Source organism: Triticum urartu, chromosome 2A (assembly GCF_056163025.1).
Source record: "Triticum urartu cultivar PI428250 chromosome 2A, HENAU_Tu73, whole genome shotgun sequence".
NCBI lineage: Eukaryota > Viridiplantae > Streptophyta > Magnoliopsida > Poales > Poaceae > Triticum > Triticum urartu.
The window spans coordinates 145,056,231-145,070,875 of NC_141874.1; the positions used below are offsets into that span (position 1 = coordinate 145,056,231).

General features: G+C 44.3%; 2 protein-coding genes and 1 pseudogene across 2 annotated transcripts; all 3 read left to right on the plus strand.

Moving 5' to 3' along the window:
• The first annotated feature begins 3,793 nt into the window (after window positions 1–3,793).
• On the plus strand, window positions 3,794–4,288 carry LOC125535443 (uncharacterized). Its single transcript, XM_048698492.2, has one exon. The coding sequence runs from the start codon at window positions 3,794–3,796 to the stop codon at window positions 4,286–4,288; it is 495 nt and encodes a 164-aa protein (XP_048554449.2).
• A 1,955-nt stretch (window positions 4,289–6,243) lies between these two features.
• LOC147984315 (uncharacterized) lies at window positions 6,244–8,190 on the plus strand (annotated as a pseudogene).
• Window positions 8,191–8,281: 91 nt separating this feature from the next.
• LOC147984316 (uncharacterized) lies at window positions 8,282–9,721 on the plus strand. The gene is made up of 3 exons (XM_087539736.1): window positions 8,282–8,959; window positions 9,045–9,128; window positions 9,213–9,721. Exons 1-3 carry the CDS (start codon window positions 8,312–8,314, stop codon window positions 9,684–9,686), a joined length of 1,206 nt encoding a protein of 401 aa, XP_087395862.1. The 5' UTR covers window positions 8,282–8,311; the 3' UTR covers window positions 9,687–9,721.
• The last annotated feature ends 4,924 nt before the right edge of the window (window positions 9,722–14,645 follow it).

A 14,645-nucleotide genomic window follows, 5' to 3' on the forward strand; every position in this document is an offset into this window, starting at 1 on the left:
TTTCATATTTTTTGATAACTTTTGAACCGTTAAAAGTTTAGGGACACTTAACTAGTTCTGTGGCAAGCTATGGTAGACACAGTTTTACCTATATATATATATATATATATATATATATTCATTTTTCCCGTCCTCCACTGACCCTTCCTCCCACTCTCTCCCTCTCTGCGACTCCCTCATAAAGATTATTTCCTAAATTTTGTTTAACTCAGCATTACCCTCTTTTTTGTTGCCCCTACCTCATCGAAGGGGGTCCGGTCCATCTGGCATCCAAACACGGTGGCGGATGGGAAACCGCTTCATTGGCGCGTTGAGATGGAGGTGAACGCATAGGCGTCGTTCGACGCAAGTATGGCTCGGCGTGCCCGTCATGCAAGACAGCATGCGCGAAGGCGGCCACGGCCCTCGCAGCAGACGTTGGCGAGGCGGAGTCGCACACTACGGTGCTGTGTATGGTGCACGGCCACCCCGGGTGCTGCAACCGGTTATGGTGGACGTAGCCGGCTCAATCCATCATCGATCCCACATCCACCGGAGACGTGCAGACGACAGGCTCTGACGAGGAAGAGTAACGCATGGGAGATGGCGGCAACTCGAGTCCTGTTAGCCGGTACGTGTCCCATGTCCTATTGAACCTCGCCAGCGACCGGAGCAACACTTTGAGGGGCGCAACCGGCCGCTAGACAAGGTTCCGGCGGAGATTAGGTTTGATGTTGCATGTAATATGGATTTGATGATTTGAATATGAAGTATCTGGTTGAGGAATCGATTGTTTGTGTGCTGGCCTGTAACTGTACGCAGACGCGTCCACTGGCGATTGGGGACCGGATCTTGGTACTTGCGTATTTTTAAGCAACCATATATTTCATTAGACAATCGATTTACAAAGATTACACATATGGTCACCATAGGAGACAAATATGCTTGTCAAGCAATTTTGCACAAAGAATTTCACAATAAGTAAAATTAATATTCCACCCTTGGAAAAACTTGTGCCTCGCCGAAACGTAGTCCACAAACATCCTCCGCCACCATCATGGCAACGCCAGAAAAAGAATAGCCGCCATACCAAGATCTGGGAGAGCACCATCGCATACAAAGATACTTTTCAAGCCGATGAAGCGGGTCGCCGCAAACTATGAAACCGAGTCTTTGTGGCATGTAGGCCAGGGATCTTCTCGGTGGTCACCAGATCTCGACGTCGTCAACTTCATCCAAAATAGTCGAAAAAGAGGAACGTCGCCGCCTAACGTCGTCCATGCACCCAACTGCAAGACAGTAAACACAACTATAGCAGCTGACACGAACGCCACCCGCGAGAGCGCCGGCAGCCGACCACCAGACACGAACCTCGCTGGACCCAAAGATCAGCGAGACGACCGAGCCACCTGCCCCCCGTTGCCACCAGTTGGAATGACGGCGAGATGGAGGAAGAGCAAAGGCAATTTATTCTGATGAGGTGCCGTCTCCTCCATGGAAGCAGCGCCCCAAGAAAACACTACGCCAACCCTAAACACAAGTCAGAGCCGAAGCACCAGGGTCCCCACCCCTCCCGTCGCCAAAGCGATGGATGGAGGAGGCAGGGACCGGCGGGCAGCGGATTGGAGGCCAGTGAAGTTGGGGGCAGAAGGATTGCCCGGGTCCTCTTTTCTCGGAGGGAAACAAGGTGGACTGGTACTTGCCGTTTGTAAATGCTCTGAAGCGAATATGAGAAAGGGAGCCATAGGTGGGACTGTTTTTTTTTCTTGTTTTTTGACATCAAATTTTAACATGGATGACGGGGAGGTGGGGTCGTTCGGTGGGAGGGAGGAGATCGACGAAGGTAACCTGGGGGTTTCCTTTTAATGTTAGAGATTTGCAAAATATAACATTTTATTTTTGTATTAGGAAAAACTGTAAATGTGATTCAATAGTAGAGTTAATAGTAATAGATAATAAATGATATATTGCATGGGATTAGCAATTTTTTAGTATTGAGGAATACTAAAAATCTTTTGGAACGTTATTTTAGTAATAGATTCAATAAATAATTTTATTTTGGAAGGTTATTGAGAAAAATCTTTTGTCTATGTTTTAGAAAAAGTGATAGCATATATATGGTGTGATTTTTGAATTTTTGATTACTAATATTTACATGATTTAATTGAATCAGCACCTACCATGAAAAAACAGAGTTGAGAGGTGAGGCAAAAATTAACCATGTAGCGTGCTCGGTTTTCGATAGGACTTGGTTTCCCTATTTGAATGTTACTGTTTATTTAAATGGAAGGTTATTGGGTGGATTAGGGGTGGACCCCCTGAAAATCAGGGGGTGGAGATATTAGGGCCTCCTTTGGTTCACATGATAGAAATGTTATAAAAATAGAAAAATCATAGAAAGTGAGATGACATGTATCTCAATTTCTATAAAGAAAGAGATGCCACTTGATGCATATAGGATATGAATTTTTCCATTGAGTTTTACAGTAGGAATTAGGTGGGTTGGAGTCTTGCATACACATCCCGTGCACACACATACCTTATGCATGTGGTGGGACCCGATCAGAGAAGCCTGTCGGGTGAGTGGTCAAGTTTTAATGAATTCGCTCGTTGGAGCGCGCGAGCTTGAAAGAGCTTTTCCGGGATTAGAGTCCTGCATGCACATCTTGTGCACACATATACCTTATTCACATGGTGGGACCTGATCAGAGAAGCTTGTCAGTTAAGCGGTCGAGCTTTGATGGATTCGCTCATTGAAGCGCACGGGCTTGAAAAAGCTTTTCCAGGATTAGAGTCCTGCATGCACATCCCGTGCACACACATACCATATTTATGCGGTGGGACCCGATCAGAGAAGCTTGTCGGTTGAGCGGTCGAACTTTGATGGATTCGCTCATTGGAGCGCGCATCTTGAAAGAGCTTTTCCGGGATTAGAGTCATGCATGCACATCCCGTGGACACGCATACCTTATTCACGTGGTGGGACCCGATTAGAGAAGCCTGTCGGTTGAGCGGTCGAGCTTTGATGAATTCGCTCGTTGAAGTGTGTGGGCTTGAAAGAGCTTTTCCGAGATTAAAGAGGGTGTTTGTTTTTAGGGACTTATTGGTTTAGGGACTTAAAAAAAGTCCTTATAAGTTCCATCTAAACCAAATAGGAGGGACTTATAGGGACTTATGAAATAAGACTATCAAGGAGGGACTTATAGGGACTTATAGTTGTAATATGGTCTTATAGAGACTTATAAGTCTCAGGAACCAAACAGATAGAGACTTTTTAAGGACTTGGAACTTATAAGTTAGGACTAAAAAAAGTCCTAGGACTTATGAATCAAACAGGGCCAAAGTCTTGCATGCACATCTCGTGCACACACATACCTTATTCACATGATGAGACCCGATCAGAGAAGCTTGTTAGTTAAGCGGTCAAATTTTGATGAATTCGCTCGTTGGAGCGTGCGGGTTTGAATGAGCTTTTCGAGGATTAGAAACACACAAGAAAAACATATACGATTACTTCCACACTTTCCGATTTATGATCAACAAATGGCAGTCATTAACGCGCGATCTAGTAACTGATTTCTCTCAATAAATACGAGATTTTATGTTGCGTCGTTAAAGACACTAAAGCGCTAGCCAGCTAGATCTGATTGATTTGGTAAAGACTGCAAAAGCAAAAAAAATTGATATATTTCTATTGATTTCATTCCATCTGTTCCTTACTTAATCCATTCTATTCGTTGCCTGCATGCATAAATACACGCCGCCGACTGGTGTGATACGATAGTCACGGTGAGGTGAGGACGACGACAGTCATATGTCGATGGATCCTCATGCTGTTCTACTTCTCACCCTCATCCTCCTCCTGGGTACCGGAGACGGCAGCCTCGCCGTCGGCACTCCGTCCGCGATCATCAGAACGACATGCGCGGCTGTCGGAGTGGGTTACGACTCCTGCGTGGGCGCGCTCTCGGCCGCCCCGGCCGCCGCGGCCGCCAAGGACGCGCGTGAGCTCGTCGTCGTCGCCACCAGCCTCATCGTGGCCAATGTCACGTCGACGGTGCTCGTCCTCGACGACCTTGTCAAGAACCTCGGGGAGTGCCTCCGCTCCTACAGGCACATGAACAAGAACCTAGAGGGCGCGCTCGGTGACCTAGCTGCTGGGCGCCTCAAAGCGGCGACCGACAAACTGCTGCATGCCTCCTTCGCGCCCAGCGACTACGACATCCTCTTGCTCGAGGGGAGAGCGGAGAAGAACCCGATGAGCGAGGAGAACAACGACGCCCGTTGGCTGTCCCGACTGGCGGAGTGAAATATATGGTTGGTCCATAAACTTAAATTAAAAGCACACTTTAGACCACAAACTCAAAATCTGCACAGATTAGGCCACAAACTAGATTATGAGCACACTTTAGACCAAAAAAACGTTTCGGAGGTCTGATCCTGCACACGTGGCTGCCACCTCGGCTATGACTAGACCGCTCTGCGAGTGTTATCTTTCCCAGGGTGTTAATTGCAAAATGGACGAAACTGAAATCCCGCGCCAATCACGGCTGGACCAAGCCCTTCCTTTCTCGTACTCTTCTCTGGACGGTTTCCGTGGAGCAGGACGATCGACGGCGACCTAAGGCGGCTCAACGCCGGCAAGCCGTGGATGGCTCGGCTGCGTGAGAAAACCGATCCTCCACCCTTATATGGTATGATCTTCCTCCTCTCCTCTTCTCTTTGCTTCTGTGTCCTCTTCCATGGAATAGGGCATATGTGATCATCGACAATTGGATCTTTTCTTTGTTGTTAATCATTTTCGATGGATTGATGCCAAATTTCTGTACTGAGGTCTAGTTTGTAAGCATGGCTGCCGTTTTGTTCCTATGTGTGGTGATATAAGGGGGAAAACCTGAACCTTTACACTCAGTTTAAACTGAATATATATGTGCAAAAAAACTGAACCCTTACACTTGTTCCTATGTGTGAAAATCTGCTCCGGACAGGTGGAAGAATAAATCGTATTCAGTACAAAAACTGAAGCTTTACACTTTGTTGTAACTGAATATATATATGGGAAAGAACTAAACCTTTACAAATTATTCCTATGTGTGAAATCTACACTATCTAGGTGAAAGAACAGATCATTTTCGGTGCTAAAACTGAACCTTTATACTCTGTTTTAACTGAAAAAATGAACATCTACTCATGTTCAGCGCAAAAACTGAACATATTCTCATATTTAGTGGAGAAACTGAATATATATGTGCCATATTCATTGCATGAACTGAATATAGGTGGTGATCTAAGGGGAATGATACGGCTCAAATAGCTTTGAGTCGATTTTATGGGGTGTCCCTGATCTTTCACCGGCGCATAGGGCTATCAGATTAGAATTGACCCGAAGCAGATGAATTAAAACAAACCAGATAAGATGTGTACGGGGCGGAAGTACTGGTATAGTTGCAGGAAGTAGTAGACGTGGTAGACGGATGGATTATGCTAATGATGATCAGCGGCGGCGGCGGCGTAATTAGCCAGATGGAGTTCACAAACTAGTAGTAGTAGATGAAAAAAAGAAAGGACTGGATCGCTCCTTGAAGAACAAGAACCGAACAAAGCTATGCCCTGGAGATCAAGTCGCCAAAACACATGCGATCACCGATCCAATTCATGGAACGCAGGAACACAGAGGGGCGCACATCATCAGATGCCTTTCTGAGTATTTTTCTTGACCAAAACTAAAACCTCCCTTTTACATGGCCATATGGCCTTTATTTATAGTCGCACGCAGGCAACCTGGGCTAAGCCCAAAACTCACGAGAACACAAAACGGACTTGACAAAACTAAATAAACTAGGACTCGGCTAGATTCAAACTAGTAGACTTTCCATGTAACTAGGAGACCTTCACGTGCATGGTTTCCTACTACCACCGCGAAGATGATTAATTCCAACGCGGGGGAGTCCGAAAGTTTGGCATGATATCTTGCTTTGGTGGTGTCACTGTTGATTGATATTTAACTGAACATTGTATCTTCTGTCGATTTGCACGCGGCACAGGTCCAAGTATACCTGCGCCTCTTCTCCACATGCCAGCTGCTTCTCCACGTTGTGCTGGTATGACATATTTTCTAGAACCGGACTCCCACACCTCCTTCTCAGGCGTGACCTTTTTCGACGATGCAATAATATTGGGTACATAACTAGGCATGATTACATCAGGGAAAAAACAGAACCTTGCACTCTGTTTGAACTGAATATATGTGCACAAAAGTAATGCATGTTTTTTGTTGAAGTGCAAAGATTGAACCTTTACTTTGTGTTAGTGTGCATTGTAGGTCTCAATGATCCAGTGTTCACTATTGAGGTTCATCATGGTGGATTTTTCTGTGGTTTGGGAAGCAACAAAACATATATTGATGATAAAATTGACTTCTTTGACTTTTGTGTTGTTGAGGAATGGTCAGTACTTTATATTGTGGATTTGTTGGAGAAATTGGGCTACCCCGACAGTACCAAGTACAAGGTGTACTGGTTGCTGCCTGGCCACACAATTGTTGATGGTTTTTTCTTTGTGTGCAATGATGATAACCTTCAGAAGCTCATTTCTTCAGTGCCCAGGGACAACAATATAGTTCTTTATTTGGATCAGATGTATTTGATTGACAATAGCATATGGGATGGTGTGTTGATAGAAGCAAATGCTTCAGAACAGCCTAGTATCATTGTGAATCAATGCAAGCCTACAGAGCAGTTTTCAGGGCAGCCAGAGGGAGATATCACTTGCCAGATGGATGAGAAGCTGGAGAGATTGCAGAAATTTAAGAGCTTGAAGGAAGATGGTAGTGACAGTGACAGGCTTGATTCAGATGCAGACTTTTTTGACAGTGACAATGATCCATTTGATGGAGATGATGATTTGTTTGCCGCCTTTGTGGATCAAGATGTGAAAGATTCAATGATCCCTGACAAAGGTAGACAACAAGTTCAAGACAATGAGGTGAAGGACAAGGATAAGAAGGATAAAAGGAAGATGGAAGATTCTGATGGTGAGCTTGAATTACCAGATTCTGAAGATGAGAACTTCAAGTTCAAGTTCAAGTCATTCACATCAGTGGACATGAAGGAACCCGAGTTTAAAGTTGGAATGTTCTTTTCAACTGTTGAGCAGTTGCGAGAAGTAATAGATGAATATAGCATAAAAAACAGAGTGCCTGTGAAGAAGATCAGAAATACTAGAACCAGGGTTGAGGTGATATGTGTTGAAGATTGTCCCTAGTGCTTGTATGTAAGTCATGACACCAGGTCCAAGAGTTTGCTTGTCAAAAGATATATCAATGAGCACACCTGCAGCAAAGAGTGGGCTATCAAGGCAATGACAGCTCCATATATTGCCAAAAAATATCTTGAAGATATCAGAGATAATGAGACGATTGATGCACAATCATTGGGGAAAAAAGTGCAGAAGGACTTCAACTTGGCTGCTGGAAGAATGAAACTATAAAGGGCAAAAAAGAAAGCAATGACTGTTATTAGAGGTGATGAGGAGAAGCAATACAATTTGCTTTGGGATTATGCTCAGGAGATAAGGAGATCAAACCCAGGGAGCAGTGTCTTCCTAAACTTGGATGTTCATGGTTTGTTCCAGACTATGTACTTCTCCCTTGATGCTTGTAAGAGGGGGTTCTTAGAGGGCTGTAGGCCTCTACTTTTCTTTGATGGTTGCCACTTGAAAACTAGGCATGGTGGTGTGCTGTTGACAGCAATAGGGATTGACCCTAATGATTGTGTTTTTCCAATTGCAATGGCTGTGGTGGATGGGGAGAACAAGAATAGCTGGAAGTGGTTCATGTACACTTTGAAGCGAGACTTGAACATCAGCAACACTGCGGCATATACCATCATGTCAGATAAGCAGAAAGGTTTGATACTTGCAGTAGAACAAGAATTTTCAGATTGTCCACATAGGTTTTGTGTAAGACATTTGTACCAAAACTTCAACACGATTCACAAGGGGGAAGTTCTCAAGGATCAACTTTGGGCTTGCGCTAGATCTAGCAACACAGAACAGTTGGAAAGAAACATGGAGAAACTCAAGTTGTTGAGTCCAGAAGCACATGCATGGCCTGATGGGCACCCACCAGACCAATGGTGTAGAGCCTTCTTTGATTGTTTCTGCAAGAGTGACACACTAATGAATAATCATTGTGAAGTGTTCAACAAGTAAGATACTAAACATATATGTGTTCATGTTCTTTGTGCCATTCATGTTCTTTATAGTGATCTTGTTCTTCATTACATGTGCACACAGATACATACTTGATGCTAGAGAGCTTCCTATCCTTAGTATGTGGGAGAAGATAAGGATGCAGCTTATGCACAGAATGGTTGAGTATGCAAGGATTTGTGAGAACAAATGGACTGGCAACATATGCCCCAAAATCATGGACAAACTGCAGAAGAATGTGAAATATGCAAACAATTGTTTTCCTCACAGATCTGGGCATGGAGTATACGAAGTCAAGAGCAAATCCTTCAGCTATGAGGTCAACATGCTGCAAAACAGTTGTGACTGCCGGAGATGGCAACTAACAGGCATTCCATGTTCTCATGCAGCTACTTGCATGAGAGAGGAGAGAATAAAGCCCGAAACACGGATAGCAGCTTGTTATACAAGGGACAAGTATATGAAAACTTATGGACACACTATCTGGCCAGTTAGGGACAAAAGTTTTTGGGAAAAGACAAATGGAAGGGAAGTGGGAGCACCATTGTATAAGAAGAAAGCCGGAAGGAAAGCAAATAAAAGGAGAGAGCACCCATCAGAGAAAGAACAAGGTACAAGGCTCAGCAAGCATAGTGTGAAGATGCACTGTAGCCATTGCAGAGACCCTAACCACAAGAGGCCAGGTTGCCCTATCCTACATCCAGAACTGAAACTTCAACCACAAAGAAGAAACAATGAAGAAGATATTGATGATCCTTCTATTTTAGAGGTTAAAAAGAGCAATCGTTTTTATTCCTTAGAGCTAAATGAATTGTTATATTTAATGCAGCTAATCTTTGCTTCATTATTTTCAGCATATTGTTCCTGAAGAGGGCATTCCTGAGTTAATTCCAACACAATGCAGTGAAACTCTAGTTGACGAACTGCTAGTAGAAGAAGTACATATAATCATTTGAACAAATTGTTTAATACTCTATTTCAGTTACTACTTCCCACTAATCCTTGCTTTATTATTTTTGCAGATCACTGAGTTGGAGAATTTTCACAGTCGAAGGAAAGGTCCACTGCCTAGCAATGCTTTCGTTGAAGAGCACATAAATAATATTCCTGCTCCAAGGGCAACAATAGCAACAAGGGGAGGGATGGCCATAGCAAGGGGAAGAGGAAAGGGGAGAGGAAGGGAAAGAGGAAGAGCAACTAGCTCTACTACAAGTACTTCTATACTTGATGATGTTGTGCCAACTACCAGAGGGAGAGCAAGAGCGAGAGGCACTACAAGGAGAGCAAGTACAAGCAGGGTCACAGGAAGTATTTCTGTAGTTAATGATGCTATAGGAGCAAGTGGTGCTGCTTCAAACATGGTAGATGATGTCCCAAGAGCAAGCACAAGAAGACCAAGAAGTGGAGGAAGAGGAGATGGTGCAGCCAGAGAGAGAGAGAGAGAAGTATCAAACACGGAAGATTGTACCACTTGCTCTTTGGGTCTCATTAGTTAATTTCCTGGTTTCTGTCATGCTTATGAAAATTGGAGATTTGGTTGTGATACTTTCTGGAACTATGAAGTTGTGATGTGAACTTGGAACCTTTCACTTTTTTTAGGGAATGGAACCTTTACTTTTGGAACTACGTAGCCGTGTCATATTTATTTCATCAAGCAAGCTTATGAGCATAATCATGTGCACTATGATGTTATATTTCACATGAATCTGCATGTTATTGTTGGAAATATGCCCTAGAGGCAATAATAAATTGGTTATTATTATATTTCCTTGTTCATGATAATCGTTTATTATCCATGCTATAATTGTATTGATAGGAAACTCAGATACATGTGTGGATACACTAGCTCGTTGATCAATAGATGGTTACAGTTTCCTAACCATGGACATTGGATGTCGTTGATAACGGGATCACATCATTAGGAGAATGATGTGATGGACAAGACCCAATCCTAAGCATAGCACTAGATCGTGTAGTTCGTATGCTAAAGCTTTTCCTATGTCAAGTATCATTTCCTTAGACCATGAGATTCTGCAACTCCCGGATACCGTAGGAGTGCTTTGGGTGTACCAAACGTCACAACGAACTGGGTGGCTATAAAGGTACACTACGGGTATCTCCGAAAGTGTCTGTTGGGTTGGCACGAATCGAGACTGGGATTTGTCACTCCGTGTGACGGAGAGGTATCTCTGGGCCCACTCGGTAGGACATCATCATAATGTGCACAATGTGATCAAGGAGTTGATCATGGGATGATGTGTTATGGAACGAGTAAAGAGACTTGCCGGTAACGAGATTGAACAAGGTATCGGGATACCGACGATCGAATCTCGGGCAAGTATCGTACCACTAGACAAAGGGAATTGTATACGGGATTGATTAAGTCCTTGACATCGTGGTTCATCCGATGAGATCATCGTGGAACATGTGGGAGCCAACATGGGTATCCAGATCCCGCTGTTGTTTATTGACCGGAGAACGTCTCGGTCATGTCTGCATGTCTCCCGAACCCGTAGGGTCTACACACTTAAGGTTCGATGACGCTAGGGTTATAAAGGAAGTTTGTATATGGTTACCGAATGTTGTTCGGAGTCCCGGATGAGATCCCGGACGTCACGACGAGTTCCGGAATGGTCCGGAGGTAAAGATTTATATATGGGAAGTCCTGTTTTGGTCACCGGAAAGGTTTCGGGGTTTATCGGTAATGTACCGGGACCACCGGGAGGGTCCCGGGGGTCCACCAAGTGGGGCCACCAACCCCGGAGGCTTGTATGGGCTAAGTGTGGGAGGGGACCAGCCCCAGGTGGGCTGGTGCACCCCCCCCCCCACAAGGGCCCAAGGCGCCTAAGAGGTGGAAAGGGGGCAAACCCTAAAGGGGTATGGGCCTTAGGGCCCATCCTGGTGCACCTCCCTCTCCCCCTCCCCTCTTGGCCGCCTCCCCTTTCCCATCTAGGGCTGCCGCCCCCCCTAGGGGTGGGAACCCTAGAGGGGGCGCACCCTCCTCCCTCTCCCCTATATATAGTGAGGCCTAGGGGCTGCCCATAACACGCGATTTGATCTCTCTCGTTGGTGCAGCCCTCCCTCTCTTTCTCCTCATATCCCGTGGTGCTTGGCGAAGCCCTGCAGGATTGCCACACTCCTCCACCACCACCACGCTGTTGTGCTGCTGCTGGATGGAGTCTTCCTCAACCTCTCCCTCTCTCCTTGCTGGATCAAGGCGTGGGAGACATCGTCGGGCTGTACGTGTGTTGAACGCGGAGGTGCCGTCCGTTCGGCACTAGGATCATCGGTGATTTGGATCACGACGAGTACGACTCCATCAAGCCCGTTCTCTTGAACGCTTCCGCTTAGCAATCTACAAGGGTATGTAGATGCACTCTCCTTCCCCTCGTTGCTGGTCTCTCCATAGATAGATCTTGGTGACACGTAGGAAAATTTTGAATTTATGCTACGTTCCCCAACAGTGGCATCATGAGCTAGGTCTATGCGTAGTTACTATGCACGAGTAGAACACAAAGTAGCTGTGGGCGTTGATTTTGTTCAATATGCTTGCCGTTACTAGTCTTATCTTGATTCGGCGGCATCGTGGGATGAAGCGGCCCGGACCAACCTTACACGTATGCTTACGTGAGACCGGTTCCACCGACTGACATGCACTAGTTGCATTAGGTGGCTGGCGGGTGTCTGTCTCTCCCACTTTAGTCGGATCGGATTCGATGAAAAGGGTCCTTATGAAGGGTAAATAGCAATTGGCATATCACGTTGTGGTTTTTGCGTAGGTAAGAAACGTTCTTGCTAGAAACCCATAGCAGCCACGTAAAACATGCAAACAACAATTAGAGGACGTCTAACTTGTTTTTGCAGGGTATGCTATGTGATGTGATATGGCCAAAGGATGTGATGAATGATATATGTGATGTATGAGATTGATCATGTTCTTGTAATAGGAATCACGACTTGCATGTCGATGAGTATGACAACCGGCAGGAGCCATAGGAGTTGTCTTTATTTATTTATGACCTGCGTGTCAACTTAAACGTCATGAAATTACTTTACTTTATTGCTAAAGCGTTAGCCATAGTAGTAGAAGTAATAGATGACGAGACAACTTCAAGAAGACACGATGATGGAGATCATGGTGTCATGCCGGTGACAAGATGATCATGGAGCCCCAAGATGGAGATCAAAGGAGCTATATGATATTGGCCATATCATGTCACTATTATTTGATTGCATGTGATGTTTATCATGTTTATGCATCTTGTTTACTTAGAACGACGGTAGTAAATAAGATGATCCCTCATAATAATTTCAAGAAAGTGTCCCCCCTAATTGTGCACCGTTGTGACAGTTCGTTGTTTCGAAGCACCACGTGATGATCGGGTGTTAGATTCTAACGTTCACATACAACGGGTGTAAGACAGATTTACACACGTGAAACACTTAGGTTGACTTGACGAGCCTAGCATGTGTACAGACATGGCCTCGGAACACAGAAGACCGAAAGGTCGAGCATGAGTCGTATGGTAGATACGATCAACATGAAGATGTTCACCGATGATGACTAGTCCGTCTCACGTGATGATCGGACACGGCCTAGTTGACTCGGATCATGTAATCACTTAGATGACTAGAGGGATGTCTATCTGAGTGGGAGTTCATAAGATGAACTTAATTATCCTGAACATAGTCAAAAGATCTTTGCAAATTATGTCGTAGCTCGCGCTTCAGTTCTACTGTTTAATTATGTTCCTAGAGAAAATTTAGTTGAAAGTTGATAGTAGCAATTATGCGGACTAGGTCCATAAACCGAGGATTGTCCTCATTGCTTCATAGAAGGCTTATGTCCTTAATGCACCGCTCAGTGTGCTGAACCTCGAACGTCGTCTGTGGATGTTGCGAACATCTGACATACACGTTTTGATAACTACGTGATAGTTCAGTTAAACGGTTTAGAGTTGAGGCACCGAAGACGGTTTTTTGAAACGTCGCGAAACATATGAGATGTTTCGAGGGCTGAAATTGGAATTTCAGGCTCGTGCCCACGTCAAGAGGTATAAGACCTCCGACGATTTTCTTAGCCTGCAAACTAAGGGAGAAAAGCTCAATTGTTGAGCTTGTGCTCAGATTGTCTGAGTACATCAATCATTTGAATCGAGTGGGAGTTGATCTTCCAGATGAGACAGTGATGTTTCTCCAAAGTCATTGCCACCAAGCTGCTAGAGCTTCGTGATGAACTATAATATATCAGGGACATATATGATGATCCTTGAGATATTCGCGATGTTTGACACCAAAGTAGAAATCAAGAAGGAGCATCAATTGTTGATGGTTGGTGAAACCACTAGTTTCAAGAAGGGCAAGGGCAAGAAGGGATACTTCATGAAACGGCAATTCAGCTGCTGCTCTGGTGAAGAAACCCAAGGTTGAACCCAAACCCGAGACTAAGTGCTTCTGTAATAAGGGGAACAGCCACTGGAGCAGAATTACCCTAGATACTTGGTAGATTAGAAGGCTGGCAAGGTCGATAGAAGTATATTGGATATACATTGTGTTGATGTGTACTTTACTAGTACTCCTAGTAGCACCAGGGTATTAGATACCGGTTCGGTTGCTAAGTGTTAGTAACTCGAAATAAAAGCTACGGAATAAACGGAGACTAGCTAAAGGTGAGCTGACAATATGTGTTGGAAGTGTTTCCAATGTTGATATGATCAAGCATCGCACGCTCCCTCTACCATCGAGATTGGTGTTAAACCTAAATAATGGTTATTAGGTGTTTGCGTTGAGCATAGACATGATTGGATTATGCCTATCGCAATACGGTTATTCATTTAAGGAGAATAATCGTTGCTCTGTTTATTTGAATAATACCTTCAATGGTCTTACGCCTAAAATGAATGGTTTATTGAATCTCAATCGTAGTGATACACATGTTCATGCCAAAAGATATAAGATAGTAATGATAGTACCACCTACTTGTGGCACTGCCACGTAAGTCATATCGGTATAAAACGCATGAAGAAGCTCCATGTTGATGGATCTTTGGGCTCACTCGTTTTTGAAAAGTTTGAGACATGCGAACCATGTCTATTGGTGTATATGCATGAAGAAACTCCATACAAATGGACCGTTTGAACTCACTTGGTCTTGAATCACTTGAGACATGCAAATCATACCACATGGGCAAGATGACTGAAATCCTCGGTTTCAGTAAAATGGAACTAGAAAGCAACTTGTTGGAAGTAATACATTTTGATGTGTGCAATCCAATGAGTGCTGAGGCATGTAGTGGATATCGTTATGTTCTTACTTCACAGATGATTTGAGTAGATGTTGAGTATATTTACTTGATGAATCACGAGTCTGAATTATTGAAAGGTTCAAGTAATTTCAGGGTGAAGTTGAAAGATCATCATGACAAGAGGATAAAATATCTATGATATGATCATAGA

Excerpts from the sequence above, each read along its gene's own strand:
- LOC125535443 (XM_048698492.2), top strand. The coding sequence starts at position 3,794 with ATGTCGATGGATCCTCATGCTGTTCTACTTCTCACCCTCATCCTCCTC.
- LOC147984316 (XM_087539736.1), top strand. The coding sequence starts at position 8,312 with ATGTGGGAGAAGATAAGGATGCAGCTTATGCACAGAATGGTTGAGTAT. Across the intron at positions 8,960-9,044 it reads ATGATCCTTCTATTTTAGAG|CATATTGTTCCTGAAGAGGG; the intron begins GTTAAAAAGAGC and ends CATTATTTTCAG. Across the intron at positions 9,129-9,212 it reads ACGAACTGCTAGTAGAAGAA|ATCACTGAGTTGGAGAATTT; the intron begins GTACATATAATC and ends TTATTTTTGCAG.